Source organism: Lepidothrix coronata, unplaced genomic scaffold (genome assembly GCF_001604755.1).
Source record: "Lepidothrix coronata isolate B3197 unplaced genomic scaffold, Lepidothrix_coronata-1.0 Scaffold302, whole genome shotgun sequence".
Taxonomy (NCBI): domain Eukaryota; kingdom Metazoa; phylum Chordata; class Aves; order Passeriformes; family Pipridae; genus Lepidothrix; species Lepidothrix coronata.
The window spans coordinates 535,988-561,731 of NW_016690482.1; the positions used below are offsets into that span (position 1 = coordinate 535,988).

General features: G+C 45.9%; 1 protein-coding gene across 1 annotated transcript in view; it reads right to left on the minus strand.

The window, feature by feature from the left end:
* Positions 1 to 25,744, minus strand: part of ZC3H3 (zinc finger CCCH-type containing 3) — a gene marked incomplete at its 5' end in the record, with an annotated part of 128,187 nt that overhangs the window by 38,594 nt on the left and 63,849 nt on the right. The window contains one exon of the mRNA XM_017837377.1: positions 2,599 to 2,792. Within this exon, the coding sequence (XP_017692866.1) occupies positions 2,599 to 2,792 (194 nt within the window). The remainder of the gene's footprint in view (positions 1 to 2,598; positions 2,793 to 25,744) is intronic.

The following is a 25,744-nucleotide window of genomic DNA, read 5'->3' on the forward strand; positions in this document are numbered from 1 at the left end:
GTCAAGGGTTTGAGGAATCCCAAAAACAAGGGACTGACCCCAAAAGGGGCCAAGGGATTGATCTCAAAGAAGTCAAGGGATTGAGCAATCCCAAAAACAAGGGATTGAGACTGAAGGGGCCAAGGGATCCCACAATCCCAAAGACAAGGCACTGAGATTGAAGGGGCCATGGAATTTAGCTCAAAAAGGATTGAGGAATCCCAAACCCATGGGATTGACTGTAAAGGGGTCAAGGGATGGAAGAATCCCAAACCCAAGGGACTGAGCTCAAAGGGGGCCAAGGGATTGACACGTGTTGGCTGCAGAAGGCTTAAACCTCCGCCTTTGGGAGCTCAGCAATCCAAGGCTCTGGATCCAACAGCCACGGATCAAAACTGGAAATCCCAACAAACAAAATCCCACTGCTCCAGGGGCCGGTTCCCGCCTTCACCTCCCCAAACCCACCGGCCTTTCTCCCACCAAGCACCTCCCAAGAGCTCAAAACCTCCCTGGAGGATGAGGAAAATCACACAGGGGAGGATTTGCCCACGGAAAAAAGCAGCCTGGACACTTGGAAAACCCCTTGGAGTGAGCCCCAGCTGCCGGCATGCAATTCCTGCCTCCAGAGCCATGCCGAGATTGGGGTCAGGGCCCGTTTCCGAACAACGTCCAACCTTAAATTGGTTTCTGTTGCTTTCAATCTTGTCTTTTCCCTTCTGTTTTTCCTCGTGAAACGTTACATTGCCCAGGACCTTTTGCTTCCTTCCCGGATTTCATGGAAATTCCTCGAGTGTCTGAAAAACTCTTTAGCGGGTAAGAAGGAAGGGAAGGTTCCTTGGGAGCAAGGAAACCCAATTATTCTGCTTGTTTAATTAACTTCCACGCCACCCCACTGCCCGTTTCCTAACGCTTCTCCAAAGGGAAAAAAATGTATCCTTGTTGAAATGCCAATTATCCCCAAGGAAAAGGGCTTTTCCATGTGGGATTCCGCATCTTTGTCCTGTGCTGGGATGAGCGGTGACTGTTGGAGCTCTGTTTTGAGGCTTCTCCATCCTTGATGGAGCTACAAATTAGGCCAAATCCAAGCTCCCAATCCAGTGGTTTGTGTTATTCCTGCATTTCGCTTGTGGGCTTCCGTGGAAGTAGCGGGAATTCCTTTGGGAGCGGATCCACAGGTGTGACGAGAGCACAGTTCCCAGTTCTCAGCAGCTGCCCCACGAATCGCTCCAGGGGGAGGGTTTTTACACCCAAAACATTCCCCAAAAATTACTCCTGGAATGACAGTGACACTTCCCTGGTTCCTAAAGTGAGTGTTTTCCATGTCTCTCCATCACTGACGAAGGAAGTTATGGAAAAGCCACGGCAAACTCCCGCTCTTCCCGTTGCTCCAGGAGATGGATGAGACACTCCATCGCTCCTGGGAATCCCAGGATTGCATCCAAGGGGTGCAGGAAGTGCATTCCCAGGACCAAATTTTAACTCGTCATCAATAAATTCCTCGATGGGAACGCAGATGGATCAGCCAGGGACAACCAGTATCGCATTCCTTTATTGTGGAGGCAAAACACCACCCCGATAAATCCAGGGAAATGGAAAAATCAGAAGCCACTGGAAGCAAACTCCGAGTTATTAAACCATCGGGAGCGTTTTCCTTCTCTCCGCTGTTCCAAACACACGGAGTCTGGCGCCGGAAGGGAAGGAAAAGCTGGTTTTTTCCCTGTCTTTTAAAGAAACTTTGGCAAGTGTTGAAAACCTTGCGTAAATGTGGGAAGGTTTGTAGATGACGAGAACACACAAACCAGCCCCAGTTATCCCAAAGGAAGAGATGCCAGTGCCTGTGGAATTCCCCCTCGGGAAGGAGGAGGAATTATGGGGAGAGATGGAAGATGACCCGGAAATCCCGACGGTTCCTCAGGTTTTATGGTTCCAAACCCAACGTGGAAGAGGAAGGAGAATAAGCAAAAAAAAGTGGCGAAATTAGAAATATCCTTCAAAAATAACTCCCTGGGTTTGGTTTTCCCAGTTTAACCTCTCCCCAAAAAGCTTCAGTAAACCAGTGATGGAGCAAAAATAGTTGAGACCAAGCAGAAACTCAAAAAAAAAAGAGTTTAAACCCACTTTAAACCTGCTCTTCCCTAAGAGGTCTCAAATCCAGCTGAAACACAGATTTAAGTGAAGCTCAACGGGAAGTTGGGAGCTGTGTTGGAATTCTGTCTTTTAGGGTTGTCTGCACAACGATCCTCCCAAATTTTTTGGTCAATATTGAACAGGGTTTGATGAGCATCTCCGACCTTGTGATGCCATTTGAAGTCACTCAAGGCTTTGCTCGGGTTCTAAGAAGAACCGAGTTTAACGACGCAGATTTACGAGCCTGAACTAAGCCCGGCTTAAGAAAAACATCAATTTTCTTAAACATCCCATTTCTTCAACATTGTTTCCCCTTTGGTGCTCCTGCAAAGCAGGAACAGCTCTTGGCACCCACGGGATGCCCATCCCCTTGGCATCCGCTCTCCTACGAGGCTGGAGGATGAACAGCAATGCCAAGGGCTGGGAATAAACGGCTCAAAAACTTCACTCCATGGATTTTGGATGAGAACCGGGACAAATCCTGCTGCTCACCTGCTCTGCTGGGGGTTTTGGTGCCCAGGTCCCTGCTCCTGACGGGGGTGCTGGAGGTTTTGGAGAGTTTGTTGGCCGACACTCGGTACAGGACGCCGCCGATGCAGCGGAAGCCTTTGCTCCTCCACCGTGGCGGCGCCGGCTGGGATTTGGCACCTTGGGGAGATGGTCGGGTTTGGTTCAACAACAGGGACCTGCAGGAGAGTGAGAAAGTCAAGGGGAGTCCAAATTAGGGAGAATATCCCGAAAAAGTGCTGCTCCATGAGCAAACCCTCAGATCAGATGCTCACCGGATGGTTTGGGTTGGAAGGGACCTTCCAAGTCATCTCATTCCAACCCCACTGCCAGGGGCAGGGACACCTTCCACTAGAATGGAGGGGATGTATGGAAAAACCAGGGAGGAAAAGCTCTGATTCCAAGTAATTCACACCAAAAAAAATGACCTTCAAGGCCTCTCTCCAACTCTTGGCTTGCAGCTCCAGCCCCCTCAGCAAACAGGGAAATGTGGATTTTATCCCATGATGGAATCAGCAATGTGGGATCTTCCCTGAGCTTAACCAAGTTTTATGGAGCTCTACAAGCTTTGATATCCCTGGAAGTGCTCAAAGCCAGGTTGGATGGGACTTTGAGCCACCTGGTCTAAGAAGTGACATCCCTGCCCATGGCAGAGGGTTGGAAGGAGATGGTCTTTAAGGACCCTTCCGACCCAAAGCATTCCATGATTTTATGATCCCTGCACAGGACAAGTCACCCAAGGCCATTCCCATCTCCATCTATCACCTGCAGGAGATGCTGGGACACAAGTGGGGTTCAGTGGGTGGCATTGGGAACCTGTTCCCACCTTCCCACCTTTCCCTACATCCACAAATCCCATAACAAGGCAGTGGGATGGTGACGGGTCGGGAACCATAATCCAGGGCATAAGGAGCCCAAAATAATCCCATAACATTATCCTGAAGGATCTGAAGTGGCACCTTAGGGATAAATACCATGGAATCATCATGGAAAAGACCTCTGAGATCATCGAGTCCAACCTGTGCCCCATCCCCACGTTGTCCCCCAGCCTGGAGCACCGAGCGCCACGTCCAGTCCTTCCTTGGACACCTCCAGGGATGAGGATTCCACCACCTCCCCGGGCAGCCCCTTCCAACGTTTAACAACCATTTCCATGAAGAAATTCCTACTCATGTCCCACCTGAACCTCCCCTGTCTTGCCAAAGATCCCAGAGGGACAATTTGTCCCTTCGCCACCCAAAACCCACCCGACACCTCCTGCACCGCCCGCCCCACCCCGGAGCCTTCCCGGCTTTTCCCTCCATCCCCCGTTATCCAAACAGAGCCGAATCCAATCTCCTCCGACATCAGCCGCCTTCCTCATTTAGTGCTAATCCAAACAGTAATTTGTTTATGCAAATTGGAGCTCTAATTTCGCATTAAGCCCAAACTATGCCCGTAATGCTATTAGCGGAACGTCCATAAAACCGCGCATTAGCCAGAGAAGATCCGTAAATTAAGATCCAACCCCCATCCTAGCAGCGGGATGCAAACCCCGGAGAGCGTCTCCTTGAAACGAACGCCTGCTCCCGAGGAAAGGCGAGCTGGAAAAACGGAATGCTTACAATTCCGAAGGCTCGCCCTGACAGCCCGTTCATTCCCAAAGGTTGTTGTTCCACCAGGGAAGCGCTGCCGGGTTTTTTGGGGGAAGGGGATTGGATAAAGGAGAGGCTGTCTTTGCTTTCCAGTTTTCCCGGGATTTGCTCCTCGTGGAATAGCTCCAGAGAGGAGCATCAAGTCCTGGGAATCCATAAAGAGCCACAGGGGTGGCGCCGTTGGGTGAAGGTGTCAGTGGCACAAGGGACACTTGGGTCACCCTTAGACCACCCAGAATTTAATGGAAAACCTTGGAAAATCCAGTGTTGGATGCAGGACCTGGCGAAAGGTCTTGTGGCTTTATCAGCAACCAAAGGTGGGCAATAAAAATGATATCAAATGATATCAAATATCCAAGGGCTGGCAGGGCAAGGGAGGGGATTCTCCCCGCCGGCTCTGCTCTCCAGAGATCCCACCTGGAATTCTGCCTCCAGCTCTGGGATCATCAGCACAGGAGAGACATAGAGCTGCAGGAGCGAATCCAGAGGAGCCCACGGAGATGCACCGAGGGCTGGAGAACATCCGGAGCCAGGCTGGGAGAGCTGGGAATGTCCAGCTTGGAGAAGGGAACGATCCAGGGAAACCTTGAAGCCCCTTCAAGAGCCTGAAGGGGCTCCAGGAGAGCTGGAGAGGGAATTTGGAAAAGGGATGGAGGGACAGGACACAGGGAATGGCTTCCCACTGCCAGAGGGTTAGATGGGATATTGGGAAGGAATTCTTGGCTGAGAGGGTGGGGAGGGGCTGGGATGGAATTCCCAGAGAAGCTGTGGCTGCCCCTGGATCCCTGGAAGTGTCCAAGGCCAGGTTGGATGACCCTGGGATGGTGGGAGGTGTCCCTGTCCATCCACAGGGTCTCCAGTGCCGAAGGCTTTTGGGATCCCGAACGGCATCAGTCCCTTCCAGGAGGCTCCGGAAAATCTTCTAATTCCATAAGTCCTGTCCATGAATTATCTCTGGATCACACACAGAGATACAAACACACATCCCTCCCAATACAGAGACACAAATTACTGAATATATTGAATATACACCCTGAGTCCACGCATTGAAATACGAGATCTGTGTACTCCAAAGAACAATAAATGGAGATTCTTTTATAAATAAATCTATATATTATTATCTCTATTCTCCAGGCCTTGTATCTATCAATTCTCTCTAGATTTTATTCAATGTATGCAATGAATAAATATATTGAATCTTATATATATGCATTAAAAAACCCCTTCATATAATATATATATATAAAGTGTATATATATATATAAAGTATATATGTTAAATATATATATAGTATATATATAAATATATATGTACATATATATATCTTATTATCTAGAAATATATACTTAATAATATCCAGAGATAAAATATGAGATATATTTATATTTTTAATATTTACTATGCTTATTATATTATTAGCTGTATTCTCCAGGCCTTGTATCTGTCAATTCTCTCTAGATTTTATTCAATGTATACAATGAATACATATATTGAATCTTATATATATATATATATATATATACATAAAATACATGTATAAAGCATATATATATAAAGTACATATATAAAAGTATATATATATTAAATATATATTTAAGGTATATATATATTAAGTATATATATAAATATATATACATATATATATCCTATTATCTAGAAATATTCAACATATGTACTCAAAATTATCCAGAGATAAATTATGAGATATGAGGCCTGGATTGTATGTTTATTCTTTGTATTTTACATTATTGATCTGTATTGAATGTAGAGAATACATATTCAATTACATATATATATTCAATTAATCTTATATATATATATATATATACATAAAATACATATATAAAGCATATATATAAAGTATATAAATGCATAAAGTATATATATATATAAAGTTTATATATTATGTATATTCAACGAGGTATATAAATTAAATTAATCTTATATATATATATATATACACATAAAATACATATAAAAAGTATATATATACATAAGGTATAAATATAAAGTATATATATATTAAATATATATTTTAGGTATGTATATATTAAGTATATATATAAATATATATACATATATATATCCTGTTATCTAGAAATATTCAGCAAATATACTTAATTATATCCAGAGATAAATTATGAGATATGAGTCCTAGATTGTATTTTTATTCTTAGTATTTTATATTATTGATAATATTATTGAATATAAAGAATATATATTCAATTACATATATATATTCAATTAATCTTATATAAATATATATAAAATACATTTATAAAGTGTATATATATACATAAGGTGTATATATAAAAAGTATATATATATTAAGTATATATATTAAGTGTATATATATAGTGTATATATATAAATATATATGCATATATATATCCAATTATCTAGAAATATTCAACATATATACTTAATTATATCCAGAGATAAATTATGAGATACGAGGCCTGGATTGTATTTTTATTCTTAGTATTTTCTGTTATTGAAATATTATTGAATATATATATTCAATTATGTATATATATTTAATTAATCTTAAATATATACACATAAAATACATATATAAAGTATCTGTATAAAGTATATACATACATTAGGTTTATATATAAACTTTATATATATTAAGTATATATATATATAAAAAATATATATATAGTATATATAAAAATGTAGATAGATAGATAGATAGATAGATCCTATTATCTAGAAGTATTCAACATATATACTTAATAATATCCAGAGATAAATTATGAGATATGAGTCCTGGATTGTATTTTTATTCTTAGTATTTTATATTCTTGATAATATATATTAACATATAATAATATATCCAATTATGTATATTCAGTTATATATATATAGGTGATAGATGTAATATATAGATATTTTCTATATATATCATATTTGTCTTAAGTCTGTTGGAGGGGGGGAGAATAAACTATATAGATATTAATGGATTATATATAGACATGTATCTGATATATCTATAAGATGTATATCTATATTTAAGTTTATATCTATAGATATATATATCTACATATATAGATATATATATCTATAGATACAAGATATTGTATCTATAGAGTTATACCTATATATTAAATATAAATATATCTGTATATATTAACCCACCTCTATTTTATTTAATACATTAAAACCTATATAAATATCCTCATAAATATATTGATATCTATTTTAATATCTATATTTTATATATTTAAATATGAATTCTCTACAGATATCCTTATAGACAAGTCTTTCTATCTCCACACACAACTCCATCTATACCTCTATAAATATATATCTACACGTATTATCCAGAGCTAATAAATCAAGAGATTAGGAATATAAATTTTTATATGTGCATTAATATGATTCAGATGACATTCTCCTGCTCCAGCCCAGCTCCTCCCCTGGAAACCCTCCTTCCAAAAAATTCAACTTTAATGGGAATATTCCCCCAACTGGGATGAGAGGAGTCCCAAAACCCAGCTCCATCCTCTCTCCAGGGGTCTTTGCTATTTATATTTATTTTTATTTTAAATTTTTATATTTATATTTAATTTTATATATATTGATTTTTAATTTTAAATTTACATTAATATTATTTATATTAATAACTATGTTTATGTTTTTATTTTATTTTTAATTTTATATTTATATTTAATTTTTTATATATTTATTTTTATATTTAATTTTATAGTTATATTTTCATCTATATGTTTATATTTATATTTATTTTTAATTTTAATAACTATTAGTTATTAGAATATTTTTATATTTATTATTTATTATTTTAGGTGGAATATTCATAATGATTATTGTATTTATTATTAATTTATTCTATCTGCATTTAATATTATATAATATTATTAGATATATTATTATATATTGATTCATTATATTTTTTACATATATATTTCTATATATTACATATTTACCTTTATTATATTTATTATATTTACTATATTAATTATATCAAATTATACTATATATTAAAATGTTTATTGTGTATAATATATTATGTTTTTATATATTATATTTATACTATTTGTTAAGTTTATTATAACTGTCATATCTATTATATACTATATATAATAATAATATTAAATTACATATCATTTATAATATTTATTATATTAGGTGTAGTATTTTAATACTCTATTTATTATGTTTATTGTATTGATTATATTTACTGTATTGATTATATTTACTATATTAATTATATCAAATTACACTATATATTAAAATATTTATTGCATCTATTATATTTTTATATATTATATTTATACTATTTGTTAAGTTTATTATAACTGTCATATCTATTATATATTATATATAATCATAATATTAAAATATATAGTATTTATAATATATATTAAACTATTATTTATTATATTAGCAGTATTCATAGTAATGACTGTATTTATACTATATATATTAAAATATTTACTGTGTAGAATGTATTATACTCTTATAAATCTATATTATCTTTATGTTTATTATGACTGTTATTACATTTATTACATATAATAGATAATAATATCACAATATAACTATTATATATATTATTTATAATAGTTTTCATACTTTTATTATATTACATGGAGTATTCATAATAATTACTGTATTTATTATGTTTATTATATTTATTATGTTTACTATATTTATTATATTAAATCACATCATGCTATATTATACTAAAATATTTATTCTGTTAAATGTATTATATTCTTATATATTGTATTTATGTAATCTTTGTTATGTTTATTATAACTGTTATTATATCTATTGTACATTAAATATAACAATATTATATCATTATAATAATATTATTATATTATATATATTATATTTATTATATATCATGTTATATTATAATATATTATTATATGCAATACATTATATATATTATATATTACATTATATTATATTATTATATATAATATATATTATATATTACATTATATATTATGTATTAATGTATTTATATTTATATATATATTTATAAATATATATATTTATATATATTAAGTATTTTTTTCTTTACAGAAGCCCAAAGACATTTAAAATTAAAGGAAAACCACCTTTTTTTATGGAAAAATCCCGCCCACACCAAAGAGCGAGGAGGGACCTCAACTTCCCAACATTCCCCTGTCGGAAAACCGCCTTTCCCTCCAAATCCAAGCCGTTGCTCCCAAGTTATGTGGCCTCAACACCACCCCCTCCCCACCAGCTCCGTCTGCTCCGGATCCGGCAGCTTTTCCTCCATGGAATTGTCTCCCTCGGAAAGGGAGACCGGGGAGACAAAGGAGGATCAAATCAAGGAGATAAGAGCGGGGCCAAGCACCTGGAGAATAAACCGACCCCTCGACACGAGGGGGGCTTGTAATTCCCTAATTCCCTAATTCCCTCTCCCGTGGATCTAAAGAGTCCTCCCGGCCTTTCCCGGCTCCGGCAGGAAATTTCATTAACGCCGGAAAATAGGGAAGGAATTAAGCGTGGATAATGAAGGCCGGGCTGTGAACGGCGCCTTGACTTTGGAGCCTTTGTAACGGGAGCCACCGACTCTTCCCTTCAAATCCATCCCTAATCCATTGGAAATACTCCGGCAAATTATCTCCCACCCTCGACCCCCACGGGAAAACCGAGTCCCGACGGAAGCGACGGCGCTCCCGAATTTATCCCCCTAACCTTGGCTGCACGAGGGTGAGGGTTGTGTCTCTCTCTCGCTCCCCGCAGGAAGAGACATTTTTAATGGAAAAAAAGGGTTGGAGGGAGGTTGGAAAAATGTGTAAAAACGGTGGCGGAGCCATCGGAGGTTGGACGGGACCGGAAAATCGGAGTCTGGCGCTAAAAGTGTTGCAAAGGGAGGTCCTGGGATTATAAAACACTCAAGGCCAGGCTGGGAGAGCTGGGAATGTTCAGCCTGGAGAAGGGAAGGATCCAGGGAGACCTGAGAGCTCCTTCCAGGGCCTAAAGGGGCTCCAGGAGAGCTGGAGAGGGACTTGGGACAAGGGATGGAGGGACAGGACACAAGGAATGACTTCCCAGGGTTAGATGGGATATTCTGGAGGAATTATTCCCTGGGAGAGTGGGGAGGAGCTGGGCTGGAATTCCCAGAGAAGCTGTGGCTGCCCCTGGATCTCTGGAAGTGTCCAAGGCCATGTTGGAGCAACCTGGGATTGTGGGAGGTGCCCCTCCCCACAGTAGGAGGTTGGAATTCCATGATTTCCATTCCCTTGCCACCCAAACCATTCCATGGTTCTGCAGGTTGAGGTTTGGGCTCTTCCAGGGGATCCCTTGAAGCAGCAACTTTCTCTGGGAGAACATTCCATGCTGGTGCTTTATAGACACTCCCGGTGCCCACGTCTGGTTTCTCTTTCCCAGGATTAAACACCGGCCTGCTGCATCCTTTGTGGAATTCCAGAAGGATTTAGGTTGGAAAAGCCCTCTAAGATCACGGAATTCAACTGTCAACCCAGCACTGCCAAGGCCACCACTACCCATGTCCCCAAGTGCCACATCCACACGGCTTCTAAATCCCTCTGGGCACGGTGATTCCACCCTGGGCAGCTGTGCCAGGGCTGGACAACCCTTTCCAGGAAGGAATTTTCTCCAATATCCAACTTAAACCTCCCCTGGCACAACTTGAGGCCTCTCACCCTGTCCCTTGTTCCCTGGGAGCAGAGCCCGATCCCACCCAGCTCCACCCTCCTGTTCCCCTGGATTCCCCCACCTTGAGCCTCCTTTTCTCCAGGATGAGCCCCCCCAGCTCCCTCAGCTGCTCCTGGTGCTCCAGACCCTTCCCGGCTCCATTCCTTTCCCAGGACACGCTCCAGCCCCTCAATATCCTGTGCCTGGGGATCCCAAAACCTCCCCCGGGACTGGAGGTGCCTCAGCGGTCCCAGCACAGGGGAACAGTCACTTCCCTGGTCCCAAAATTTCTCCAATCTTCCCTCCTCAACCAACTTCACGTCTCTTGGAAGTTGGAAAAGCTGGCTCCTTCCTCTGAACCTTTCCGGAGGAAAATCCCTTAGGAAATGGGAATGTTGCTTCCAACAGACTGATGAACCCAAAGCACAAACGGGAGCAAAGGCAGCGGAGGCCAAATCCACGCCCTTTCCTCTCCTCCAAAGCTGCTCAGAATGTCACAAACCCACCGAAACCTCAGCCAGCAGCTGGAAAAACACGATCCCTCTTAAATTAATCCATAAAAAAGCAAAACCAACCCGGGAAGATTCCCAAACCAAGACGGGTGAGCGAGGGGGAGCAACAAGTCCTCGGATTTAACACCCCGCGATAATCCGATCCTAAAAATCCCCGCCCAAACCCCTCCAAAACCTCACCTATGTTGGAAACATAAAATTCTGGGAGTATTCGATGCCTGGAATAAATGAAATCCAGCTCCAAGAGCGGAGCGGGAGCATCCCGGCGACGTTTGAGCCGGATGAAGCCGAGAGGATTTCCCGGCGCCGAGGGCGATACAAGCGACTCTTAAAGGCCGGTTTTTCTTTTCCTCCTGGTGAATCTTCTTTAGGCTCAGCTTAGAGTTATTTCATTTTATTTCTTTTTTTTTTTTTTTTTTTTTTTGTGGAAGTAATCCTTACATACAGTAAGAAATCACATTTGCATGCTGGCATTTGAATTCCCGAGGAAAGAGCGTCGGGAATCGCCGGCAGGGAACAGGCAACGCAAAATCCTGAGCTGGGAGAAATACTTCCACAAAAATCCCGTTATTTAGGATTAAAAGTGCTCCTCAAACCCACCAGGAACTCTCTGAGGTGCTGCACAACTTCTCCCTGGAAGTGGCTCCGATTTCCCGGAATGTCTCTCTCTCCTCACCCACCTGAGGATCCCAAAAACCCACAGGAAAGAGGGAGTCATTCCATTAAAATGATTTATGGGATTTTTATCAATGTTAGAGCTTTCCTTCTTAAAATAAAAAGGTCAGGTCTCACATAAACACTTAACAGGACTTAATTTACTTAAAGAACCTGCTTGGGATTATTGGAATAATTGAGTTGGCTGATTATGATATTGGAGGTTGAAAAAAAAGGGACTGGAAATGGAAAAAACGGGAAGGAATGTGCCTTTTCCTAACATGCAACCATAAAAACGGGGAATCCTTTAATTTTAAATCCATGTTGACCAGCGAAAATCCCGTTAATTCATCCCCAAACAATTCCCTCCTTTCGATAATTAGCTCTAATCACGAAACAAACACTTTAAAAAAATAAAAAACCAAACGCAAACCTATTTTAATTTGGTTCAATGGACTCTGAATTTCCATTCAAATGCAGCTTAATGTGTAATCTCAAGGACAAAAAAAAAATAAATTAAATAAATAAATAATAATCCAGCCTGGATCTCATTTAGTTTTCAAAACCTGGAATCTCAATGAGCACCTTTTAAGCTCCTTAATTACCTAAAATAAAACTGTCCCTTCCCAACAAATCCCCCCGGCTTGGGAAAGGAAAATAGTTGCAAAATGCAGGATAACATTTATCAGTTCCCCAATTTCCACATCCCACAGGATGTCTCTTTTCCAAACCTTGGGCAGGCTGGAGAAAGTTTTCTCCTCCAAGAATTCCACTTGGAATTCCACCCAGGTATGAAAATAAGATCCCAAACTTCTCACAGTGGCTTCTCAAAGGGCTGGAAAACCTTCCCCTAAACTGAGGGGGAACATTCCATGGAATCCTGGAATGGTTTGGGTTGGAAGGGATGGAAAGATCACGGAATTCCAACCCCCTGCCATGGGCAGGGACACCTCCCACTAGCCCAGGTTGCTCCAACCCGACCTTGGACACTTCCAGGGATCCAGGGGCAGCCACAGCTTCTCTGGGAATTCCATCCCAGCCCCTCACCATCTGTACAGTCAGGAATTCCTTCCTAATATCCCATCTAACCCTGGGAAGCCATTCCCCGTGTCCTGTCCCTCCATCCCTTGTCCCAAGTCCCTCTCCAGCTCTCCTGGAGCCCCTTTAGGCCCTGGAAGGGGCTCCAAGATCTCCCTGGATCCTTCCCTTCTCCAGCCTGGATATTCCCAGCTCTCCCAACCTGTCTCCAGCCCTTGGAGCATCTCCGTGGCCTCCTCTGGACTCGCTCCAGCAGCTCCACATCCTTCTGCTGTTGGGAATCCACAGTTGGATCCCGTGATTCCCTGAGGTCTCCGACACCTCCTCTCTCAGCACAGGAAGCTGCATTTTGTTGGATTTATTTTCCAATTCCCATAAAATTGTGTTTAGGGCTTGGGAAAAACAGGAGAAATGTCTTGGATAGTTGTTTGTCCCTGTAAAGCCCTGGGATGGAGCAGGAATGGGAGATGAGCTCAGCATTCCAGGAAGAAGCACCATCCACGGTATTTTCCTGCCTGTGTTCTCTCCACCTGGAAAACTGCTCCAGGTGATGCAGTGATCCATGGAATGGATTGGGAATCTGGTGCCTGGATTCCTGCTCCTGTTTTCCAGCTCCTCTACTCAGTATTTTCCCAGAGGTTTCCATCATTCCCTTTCCCTTGTTTTGCTGGGAAGACTGACTGTGGGTGGTCTGCGCTGGGAAAATCACTCTGGAGTCCGTGGCCCCCTCTGGACTCGCTCCAGTTGTCCTGGTTACAATCCCTTCCCTCAAGTGCCTCATTATTTCCTCCCCCTGGATCTATTCCCTCAGGAAGCCATTCAACCCCATTCTTTCCCTTCCATCTCCCGAGTGTCTCCGGGAAAACCCCCGGCGGAGGCTCCAGGTTGCCCTTGGCAGCTCCGTCGGGCTCAGGTGCTCGGTGAGGGTGAATCCATGTGCCAGGAAAAGTTCTGGAATGCTGCCAAGGCCTTCCCAAGCACAGAGGAGATGCCGTTCCCGGTCGGAGAGCAGAGCTAAATCCCCGCTATTGTTTGGAACCCGATTCATTCCCAAGGGAGATGAGGAGCCTGGATACAAAACCAGCTCCATGTGCCAAGGATGGAGAACAGAAAAAGAATCCGCCTTGTGACCTCCTGCACTGGAGGATTGGGAAGGGCAGGGATGGAATTGTCCTATGGAGACAGACGGGAGAGAAGGACGTGGGGATGCAGGAGCGAGTCCAGAGAAGCCCACGGAGATGCTCCAAGGGCTGGAGAACCTCAGCTCTGGAGCCAGGCTGGGAATGCTGGAATGTCCAGCCTGGGGAAAAGAAGGATCCAGGGAGACCTCAGAGCCCCTTCCAGGGCCTAAAGGGGTTCCAGGAGAGCTGGAGAGGCACCGGGGACAAGGGATAGAGGGACAGGAGACAGGGAATGGCTTCCCACTGCCAGAGGGTTAGATGGGAGACTGGGAAGGAATTCCACCCTGGGAGGATGGGGAGACCCTGGCACAGGTTGCCCAGAGGAACTGTGGCTCCAAGCCCCATCCAACCCGGCCTTGGACACTTGCAGGGATGGGGCAGCCACAGTTTCTCTGGGAATTCCATCCCAGTCCCTCCCCACCCTCCCAGGGAAGAATTCCTTCCCAATATCCCGTCTATCCCTGCTCTCCTTCATTTCAAGGTCGTACCTTCAGTTCCCCCCTTCATCCCACATCTCCCTTGGGTTGCTTCAGCTCCTTGTGCTTCAGGCTCTTTCCCATCTCTCCTCCAGAGCTTCCAGGAGCTCGGATTCCTGCTCCCCAACTTCCATAAGTTCCCCTTCTGACCCAATCCCAGCCCGCGTCCAGCTCACAGAACTGGAATCACGGAGTCTTTGGTGGGAAAAGACCTCCAAGATCTTGGAATCATTTATGCTGGGAAAGATCCTTAACATTGTTGAGTCCAACCTGGAGAAAAGGGGGATCGGGGGGGACCTTCTGGCTCTCCACAACTCCCTGACAGGAGGGGGGAGCCAAGAGGGGGTCGGGATCTGCTCCCAGGGAACAAGGGATGGGAGGAGAGGAAAGAGGATCGAGCTGTGCCAGGGAAGGGTGGGGTCGGACATCAGGAGGAATTTCCTCATGGAAAGGGTGCTCAGGCACTGGAAGGGTTGGAGTCCCCCCCCGGAGGTGTCCAAGGAAAGCCTGGACGTGGCACATCTGTCACAGGTTGGACTCAGGGATCTTGGAGGCCTTTCCCAACCTCAGTGATTCCGGGATTCAGGGATTCTGTCAACTGAAAACTACCAAATCCACCACTAAACCACATCCCCAAGTGCCACATCCACATGGTTTTTAAATCCCTCCAGGAATGCTGACTCCAAGCCTTGACAACACTTTCCATGGAGAAATTCTCCCCGACATCCAAAAAAAACCCCCCCTGGAGCAACTTGAGGCTGTTTCCCCACGTCCTGTCTGCCCTTTGTGACATCCAAATCCCAAAATCCACCTTCCTTGGCTTCCCTCCACCGACTCCTCCGATCCCACCCACGGAGATCCACGGAAGGATCCTTGGAAATGCTTCCAGGAAGTTTGGGCTGTAAAAACCCCTCTCCCTGGAGAGAGGGGAGACAAAAGTCCCCTTGGAGAAGATTCCCCTGGGAGAAGATTCCCCAAGGGAAGCTGTTTCTCAAGGTAGGTCACCCCTGAGCCCAAATTCCCCCCCCCTCCGGCAAGGTCCCGTTAAACCGCTTACGGCGGGAGAATGGAATTGCTGACATCCCCTAATACTCGGATTTCCGACGGCGGATCAGTAATTACGCCGGGAAGAGCGGGAACTATTGTCCCATTAATTAGATTCCTCCTGCCCCCGTTAGCTCCGGAGACGGGAGCGAGCTCATCCCAGTTTAATTCCGATTACTGGCGTGGATCTAAAAGTGCTCCCACGTGGAATGTGTTCTTTGGGAAGTGCCAGGACCTGTGTCCACGTGGGAAAGGGCTTTAATCCTTAATCCCTCCGAGGTACCTTCCTAGGGAAAGTCCAAGACCTCCCCCTGTCCCGGCACAGACATTCCTTCCCCTGCTCATCCCAGAGGAAATCCCAGAGCTCTGGGTGTGCCCCGGAATATCCCAGAGTAAATCCCATCCCAGAGCTCTGGGTGTGCTCTGGAATATCCCAGAGTAAATCCCATCCCAGATTGGGATGTGCCCTGGAATATCCCAGAGCTTGGGATGTGCCCTGGAATATCCCAGAGTAAATCCCATCCCAGAGCTCTGGGTGTGCCACGGAATATCCCAGAGTAAATCCCATCCCAGAGCTCGGGATGTGCTCTGGAATATCCCAGAGTAAATCCCATCCCAGAGCTCGGGATGTGCCCCGGAATATCACAGGAATTCTAATTCCTGGGGATCGTTTCAATGCCAAACCCAAAACGGCTTCGGCTTTGAATACTTATCCCAAAAAATCACCCAAATCCCAATGGGAGCTTTTCCCTCCCGCCTGCTTTCCCAAAAACACCGGGAAAATTACTTTTTCCAAGGATATTTCCGTTCGAAATCCTCTTTTTCTTACACAATAATAACACCCTGAAGAGCCGAGACAGCTGATGGATTTTAATTAAAGCCAATATCTCGCACCAGGAGCAAGATTCCACGGAAAAAAACATGCTCCGGGAACTCCCTGAGCATGGAAAAGGTTAAAGAAAGGGAATTATTCCTTAGAAACTCCCCCTCGCCCGTGGACACGGCTGCAGGGGCTTGGACTAGGGATGGATCCACATCTGTGGAGATGAATATTGAAAATTAAACTTAAAATTCCTTAATTAATTAAAATTTAAAATGAAATTTAGCTCCAAAGGCAGAGAAATCAGGGCAGAGAAATCAGGATTTTTTTTTCCCTCGGTTTTCCTGCCTTATAATAAACTTAAGGAATAAACAACAAACCCAGGTTATTTCTCTAAAGAACCTTCAGGGGTCTCTTCCAACCCAAATCATCCGATGATTCCATGATGTGAGTTTTCCTAAAGCTTTCCCTGCTTTGGGAATTGCCATTCCAGCTCTCGTGGAAGCAGTAAAGGAAGAGGATCCACACTTAATCCCGGAATAATAAAGTTGTAATTAGAGAAATATAAAATAAAGAAGTTAAATATATAGGAAAAATTATAAATGAAGAGATGGATATTAAGATAAATTTATAAGATAAAAGGAACTAAATAAAATAAGTTTGGTAATAAATAAAATAACAAATAAAATCAGATAAAGCCCCAAAGCTTCTAAACGGCACCAAGAGGCCCTAAATCAGGGACTGGGGGGGGGGGAACTGGCATAAAGGGGGGGAATTTATGGGATTTGGAAGGTTCTGAGGTGTAAAAGCCACCCATCCCAAATTTTGGTACACTAGAGCTTTGGAGAAACATCCCTGTTTCCAATGAGTGCCCAAAGGCCAAATAAGTCAGGATTCTGCTGGCACCAGACCTGGAGCAGCTCCCAAACTCCCAAAAACCTCCCCAAAATCTCCAGAGAAACAAGAAAACCAGGAAAAACTTCCCAAATAAACCCACATAAATCCCAAACCAGCATCCAGTTCCCGGCACTGCCACGACCCTCCTCAGGTCGGAGCTTCCGAGGCGACTTCCGTGGCATCGTCATCCCCCCCTTCACATTTTTCCATGGAAAAAGGGATGGAAAAGGATTTTTATGATGCTCCAGGGCCACCATTCCCTGCCCTGGTACATTCCTGGCATGCAACCAGGCAAAAATTTGGCACCTCTTGACCAGTGTTCCCACCGAGGGTTTGACCCTTGCAAGGATGTTCGGCCTCCGAATCCATCCCGGAATTCCGGGATAACTCCCCATGGAGCATCTCCACTCCAAGGGGTTTACAGCAAACCCTAAAAACATCACCTTTAAAATCAAAGCTGGGTTTGAAACTGATTTAAAGGGAAAAGAAACCACCAAACGGGTGCCCTTCCGACTTCATAAAGCGCCGGCACAAGCGGAGAAAGCAACAGCTGGAAGAGTGGAGATGGATTTTGGAAGAGCGGAGATGGATTTTGGAAGAGCTGAGATGGATTTCGGCACTCAAAAGCTGGAGGGACACATTCCCTGGGTCTCCTGAGGAGCAGGAGAAGCCGTGAAGGTCACCCAGAGAATCAGGAAAGGCACAGTTTCCACTGGGAACAACAGCACGGACACCTGGAAACCAGAAGCTGAGGGATCTGCCCTGGATTCTCCAGGAGTTGGGAATTGGCCACTTCACCACATGCAGAGGAGCAAAGAAAGAGCCCTACAAAGATCTCCAGCCACATCATCAGGAACTGCCTTGCCTTCCTTTCTCCAAACCAAAACAATCATCTGGAGAATCCATGTGACCACAAAAAAGACCCCGGAGGGGCCAACGGAGGGAAGGAATTAAACCCAGGATTCCCCATCCTGCATCCAGCAAAATCAACAGTAGGACACTAAACCTGATCAGACCAACGCTGGTGTTGCCCCCAAAAAATGGGAAAGGTGTGAGTTGGGGGTGTTGCTCCTTTCTGTGTCCCCAGCAGAGACAACCCCAACCCAACAAAGGCCAACACCGGCACCATCCCGGCCGGGAAGAGGCCGGGAAGCAGAGCCTGGAGAAGCAGCAGCGGGATGGCTGTAATTTATCCTCTCCTGCCTCTCCTTTATGGCTTTCTTAATTCGGCTCCTGCTACTATTAATGTCGTTAATGTTGAGATTATATCTATTTTCTGGCGTCAGGCAGTGATTTATCCCGGCCATTTTTCCGGTGCCGGCTCCCACGCTGTTAAATCAAGCGAGTTGCCAATTAAGTGCTGACTGGGGAAGTGGTTGGAGTCGTAACAGATATCCAAGAGCAAATTAAACCCGGTGTTTGGGACACGGGAGCGCTGACCCTCGCTGAGCCGGGGGGGAGGGAGGCCAAAACCAACCCCCAAAATGAAGGGAAAACGTAAAAATCACCTCGGACTCAGAGCAGAGAAGAAGGGAATTGTCTTTCCCATCGCTCAAGATTCAGGGGCTTTGGGGATTTTGAGATCCAGGGGATATCACCCAGCAGGGAAATCCAGGATAGGGAGTTTGAGGGTGGGTTTGGAAGCGTCTGTTTTGGAGAGTAAAGGTGGGAGTGGGAGCTCTTGGATCCGAAAGGATTCCAGGACTCCCGGGGTTCATGGGAGACCAGTTCACCTCGGGGTTTGCAGCACAAGAGTCCAACCACCTGCCCAGGGCTGGTTTTCGATGGGAAATCATAAAATCATGGAACATTTTGGGTCAGAAGGGACCTTAAAGATCACGGAATTCCAACCCCCTGCCATGGACAGGGACACCTCCCACTATCCCAGGTTGCTCCAGCCTGGCCTGGAACACTTCCAGGGATGGGGCAGCCACAGTTTTTCTGGGCAAACCTCAAATCCCCCTGGATTTCCTGGACATCCAAGGTAGGACGTGCCAGGATCAACAACAGCAACCCCAGAGGTTTTCAGGAGAGACACGGAATGGTTCAGGTTGGAATGAACCTCTGGAAGTCACCTGGTCCAGCCCCCTGCTCCAGCAGGGCCACCCAGAGCCAGTTGCCAACCACCATGTCCAGATGATGGCTTCCCACTGCCAGAGGGTTAGATGGGATATTGGGAAGGAATTCTTCCCTGGAAGGGCAGGGAGGAGCTGGAATGGAATTCCCAGAGAAGCTGTGGCTGCACCATCCCTGGAAGTGTTCAAGGGCAGCTTGGAGCAACCTGGGATAGTGGGAGGTGTCCCTGCCCGTGGCAGGAGGTTGGAATTCCATGATCTTGAAGGTCCCTTCGCCCCAAACCCTTCCATGGGTTTGTTAATTCCTTTGAGGGACATCACACACCAAAGGCTTGGGAGCTCCTGAGGTTCCCCTGCACCTTGGTGGGACTGGTTGGGCTCCATCACCTTGGATACACCTGGATACACCTCCCATTAACCCCAGGAACACCTCCCCATGCCTGGCAGGCTCCAAAATTCCCATGGGGCATCTCCATGGACACTCCCATCTATCAGGAGAACACAACACGATGCACGAGAGCCTGGTCAAGAGGTTCCACCTCCAGCAGGTGACCACCAGAAAACCCCCCCCAAACCTGCCCTCCTGCTTCCAGGAAGAGGCAATGACAGCTCTGCTGCTCCCCAGTCATCAGAAACGCTTCCCTGCATCCCGGATTTTCCTCGGGAGCCATAAGGAAGAGCAACACACGGCACCGAGAGTCCTCACGGTGACAGCTCACGATTAAGTGACCTTTTACGCCCCTTGAATATTCAGCAGGATTAAAAGAATTAAAGAATAAAAAAGGGGGAGGAGAAAGCCAATCCATACATGCAGGGAAATGTCGGAATTCCGGAGATCCCCCCGGGTCGGGTTGTGTCCGTGGCCAGGGATTAAATCGAGGGATGAGAAGGAACAGGTGAGAGGCTGCAGCGTGTCCTGACAGGCAAAAAAAGGGACCTCTGGGGAGGGTGGGAGCGATTCCAAACCCTGCCAGCTGCTGAAATTCAATCCAGGGGAAACCCCATCCAGAGCTCCCATCATAAATACTCCACCACCGAGGATGCAATAACGGGATCGTGTTCCCGGGCGGCACAACCGGGGCGGAAGGAAAAGCTCCAGCTCGCTGCCGGGCTTTGGGAAGCATGGAGTGGTTCCCTGGAATACAAGATGAACCAGGCCGTGAGAATGCCCCGATGGGAATGGGATTTACTGTCGCTGGGTTCCAGAATCCCTGGATTCTGGGAAATTAAAATATTTGATGCCTCGAAACCTCCCCGTGTCCTGGGCTTGTCCCACAGTGTGGGAAGCAGGAAAGGGGGGAATTCTGCCTCTCTGTGTTGCTCAGGTGAGACCCCACCTGGAATCCTGCATCCAGCTCTGGGGTCCAACATCAAGAGGATGTGGAGCTGCTGGAGAAATTCCAAAGGAGGCCATGGAGATGCTTCAAAGGCTGGAGCTCCTCTGCCCTGGAACCAGGCTGGGAGAGCTGGGAATGTCCAGCCTGGAGAAGGGAAGGATCCAGGGAGACCTGAGAGCTCCTTCCAGGGCCTGAAAGGGCTCCAGGAGAGCTGGAGAGGGACCTGGGACAAGAGATGGAGGGACAGCACACAGGGAATGGCTTCCCACTGCCAGAGGGTTAGATGGGATATTGGGAAGGAATTCCTCCCTGGGAGGGTGGGGAGGGACTGGGATGGAATTCCCAAAGAAGCTGTGGCTGCCCCTGGATCCCTGGAAGTGTCCAAGGCCAGGTTGGAGCAATGTGGGATAGCGGAAGGTGTCCCTCCCCACAGCAGGGGATTGGATCTGGATGATCTTTAATGTCCCTTCCAACCCAACCCACTGGATTTGATAATTCTCCAAATCAACCAAAAATCCCAAAGGGCACAGAGGGGACTCCAAGGGGACCCACACGAGCTGGCACCCAACCCGTGTCCACGTCCCACAGAAGCTCTGCCTTGTCCCAGAACTTTCCACACTCCAATTAAGTCCAATTAAGTCCTTTCCACTCCAATTAAGCCCTCAAATACCATCCAGGAACACTTCCAGCCGGACTTCAGCAACTCCTCATTAATCTCAGTATTAAAATAATACCCATTCATCTGCGGTAAGAGGTGAGCCTGAGGCTACCTGAGGAATATTATCACCCTCAGGTTTTGCATAAAAAAAAAAAGGATAAATTCCCTGAATTCAGCAGACAAAAAAAATCCACCCTCCCAAAGGGAACCCGCGGTCACCTTCACGGCCACGGGGGATTAACCACGAGCCACCGGGGGAGACGGGACTGCCCGGCTGGAATTATGCAGGAAACTGTAAAAACCTTAAAAAAAAAAATATTGATTATTGCAAAGTCGGTTTGCTACCGGCCCTAAAACCGGCCTAGAAGCGGGGATTGAGTAAAATAAAAGTGCTGTTTAATTATGGGGAGTTTTAGCTCTTCCCTTTTCCGGTTTGAAGGCTCATCCCAGGGGGTTTTTTTGGGGTATTTTCAGGGAAGTCCATCAAGGGTTGAGAGCTGCAGGAAGCACAAGGTGAAGAACATCTCAGTTACTCCTCTGCTCCTTTAAATCCCATTTTAACACTGATCCAGTGAACCCAGAGCTTCCCAAACTGGAAGATTCCCAAGGTTCCCCCTTGTGTGTTCTTGGTCAAGCTCACCCTTCTCCTCTTCTCCTCCTGAGACCACCTCAAGTGGTTTCTTCCCCACTGATTAACCCCCCAAAAATTGATAATTCTCAACCCTCTAGGTCTGATTTTATTTAGTTTCCCTCAAATCCCACGGGAACATCCCGTGTCCGCCCACATCCCACTCCCACCTCTGGATAAACAGGCTGGAGAAGGACTTTGTCCTGATTTTTCCGGACATGTGGACATCAGGACCTCACATTCTCCTGGTGAGGAGCTCGTGCTCCAAAGGGCTCAACCGGAGACCGTGGGGATGGAAAGATCCAAGAAGGGGAAGGGAAAGCTCCGGAAAAATCCAACGGGCTCATCCTTGGATGGGCAACATCTCCGACCACCACGAGCCCTGCTGGCACCCAAGACCTTTCCCAAGGATTTTAACCCCATCCCTCAAGGATGGGCTCCGACACCTCCTCAGGATGTCGGAGCAACACTCTGTGAGTTGACTGAGCTGGTTCCATGGGGAATTCTGCCCTGGGAATGTCTGTTATCCATAGGCAGCCACAAGTCATTAGCCCACAGCTAACGAGACCTCTGCTAATTACACCCTTCTCCCTCTTCCCAAACCTTGGAAAACCTTGGAAACCTTGGCATTCAGGCAACAGGAGAAATCCATGGAGGGGATGAACCCGTTCCATTCATCCCACGGCTGAAAAATCCCGGGAAGAGACCGAAATGCCTTGAAATAAATAAAAAAAAACCAACCTACAAAAATCCAAATTAAGAACTCCCCGCGAGCCGAGCCTACAAACCTCCCCTTCCGTGGGAGCTCCGTTCATTAAAATGATGGAAGCAAAGGGATCCAAGAATTGCGCTTCCCGGCTAACGAGGGGCCAAAGGGATCCACAGGCGCAATTCCAGAGGCCGGCAGTATTTTTCCGGGATCGGCAAGTGGTTTAAATTGAAAAGGCCCAGCTGAATCGATATTTACTGCATGGCAATGAAATGAATAGTAATAAGTCACCGAGCTCCCCGTCCTGCTTCGGGAAGTAAAAAATTATCCAAACGAGCGACCGCCGGGAGTCGTAACCGGCTGCTCTCATCCCGAGGAAAGCTGGGAAAAACACCCGCACGGAAAGTGGGGGAGAAAAGGAAAAAAAAACAAAAAAAAAAGGGAAAATAGGAGTTGAGTTTCATAAAGGCAGGGGGAAAAAAAAAAGGCTCCTTGGAAAAGCGATTCCCGCCCGGTTTCACGCGGAGGATTCGCTGAGGCGACTTCCCGGATTGATCCCGGCCTCTGGAGCTGTGGGGGGTGGGATATCACGGACTCTGCCCTCCCTAAGGGTTGTGTCTCATGGGTGGCACAGGTGGGAATTAAGCAGATCCATGAGGAGGTGCCCGCTGGGATGTGTTGGGATCAGGGAGTGGGTCCGGGATAAGGTCGGCGCTGCCCAACTGCCCCCCCCATCCATCCACAAATCCATCGATGGCTTGGGATTGACCTCAGGAATTACAAGCAGAGACAGTGTGTCTGGTCAGTCCTCATGGACTGAAGCAGGTTGCCCAGAGAAGCCATGGATATCCCATCCCTGGAAGTGTCCAAGGCCAGGTTGGAGCAACCTGGGATAGCAGGAGGCATCCAGGGGGTGGAATTCCATGATCTTTAAGGTCCCTTCCAACCCAAACCATTCTGGGATTCCATGATTCTCATCCCACACCTCCACGTGTTGTCCAAGGAAGTCTTTTTTTCCTCCTCCTTCTTCATTGGGTTTTTTTTATTCCTAAAGCCCTGGGAATTCAGGAAAACAGACACGGAGGGGCTGGAGCCCTCCAGGGAAGGGAATGGAGCTGGCAAGGGGCTGGAGCAGCAGGAGCAGCTGAGGGAGCTGGGGAGGCTCAGCCTGGAGAAAAGGAGGATCAGGAGGGACCTTCTCATTCCCAACAATTCCCTGACAGGATGATGGAGCCGGATGGGATCGGGCTCTGCTCCCAGGGAACAAGGGACAGGAGGAGAGGGAACGGCCTCAAGCTGTGCCAGGGGAGGTTTAGGTTGGATATCAAGGAAAATTCCACCACGGAAAGGGTCATCCAGCCCTGGCACAGCTGCCCAGGGCAGTGGTGGGAATCCCCACCCCTGGAGCCGGAAAGGAAATTCCAGGCTTCCCAAGTATTAAGAGAAAAGAGCGGAAGGAGATTTTTCCCTGCCAGAAATGCTAAAAATGGGAACCAAAAATGCCAAAACCTGAAACTAAAACCACCAGAAGTAAGAAAATATAAACACTAAAAATAGAAATGCGACTTTTTAGCTCCCTTTGCCAAAGCCATGCCTCTATTCCACACCCGGTTTTACATGGATGGGGACAAAAATCCCACTGCTCTGCACTTCCAAGCTGGAGCTTCCCGGCATCTTCCCGTCATTCCCACCTGCCTGTGCCCCAATTCCTGCTGCAGCAGCACCGAGCCCTGTTTTGGGTTGGAATGGGGGGATTTCAGGTGCAGAAGAGATTGGGAATTTGTTAGAGGGAGGGAGGGAACAGGGAAACATTCCCGCTGTCTCCCACGACTCCCAAAAAGTCCCTTCCTGTGACATGAGGGACGTTTTCCCTTTTGTCCCCTTTTATCCTTGTGTTTGAGGAGGAATTTAAAGCAGCGGAGACGCCACTCCCGCACTCCCAACTCCTCCTTTTTGAGCCAGAAAACCTTTTTCCATAGGAAAACATCCCGAACCAGAATAGCTTTGGGGTTTCCCCGGAGATTCATCACTCGTTGCCTCCGTTTGGACGCTCCGAGGATCCCAGGAACGCTGGGGGAGAGCCTGGATCTGAATCCACCACCACCAACAATTCCAGAAGCAATTCTTAAATCCCCATTTATTTTGGGGGGAGGGATAGGAAGGAGGGAGGATTAAAGGAAATTATTTTCCATCAAAACAATATTCCGGGCTCGGAAAAGCGCCGCTGCTCCCAGACAGGTGGCCGCGGGATCCGTGCCAAGCTCGGGAACGCCCCTCCGCTCTTTTTTTCCCTGCTTTCCCGGCTTTAACAGCTGTGACCTCTCGGCCCTCCCCGTATCCCGGTGCAAATCCTGCTTCCAGCAGAGCCCGGCGGGAAGCGGGAGCCGCAGATGCCGCGGAGACCTGGGGAATGGACGGACCGGCCGGAGCCGCCGGACGCAGATGGTCGGATTTGCCGGTGCCAAGGGCGCTGGAGAATCCGGAATCCAGCTCTGCCACGCACAGGAGCGCCCAGGGAAGAGCCAAGGAAAAGCTGGATGCTCCAACAGGAAACCCACGCATTCCCTGCTAAAGGTTTGGAGGGAACGCCCCTGAGGAATTCCCACCAGACAGGGAATTGGGGAGGAGAAAGAGGAAATCCCAGTGCTCTGCTGGGGAGGGATCATTCCTGGGAGGAGGGATACTAAAATGAGCTAATCCCGATTATTCCCAAGGCAGAAGAAAGAAATAAATGCCCAGAGAGGGGGAAAGCTGATTATGGAATTCCAGGATGGTTTGGGTTGGAAGGATCTGAAGGAT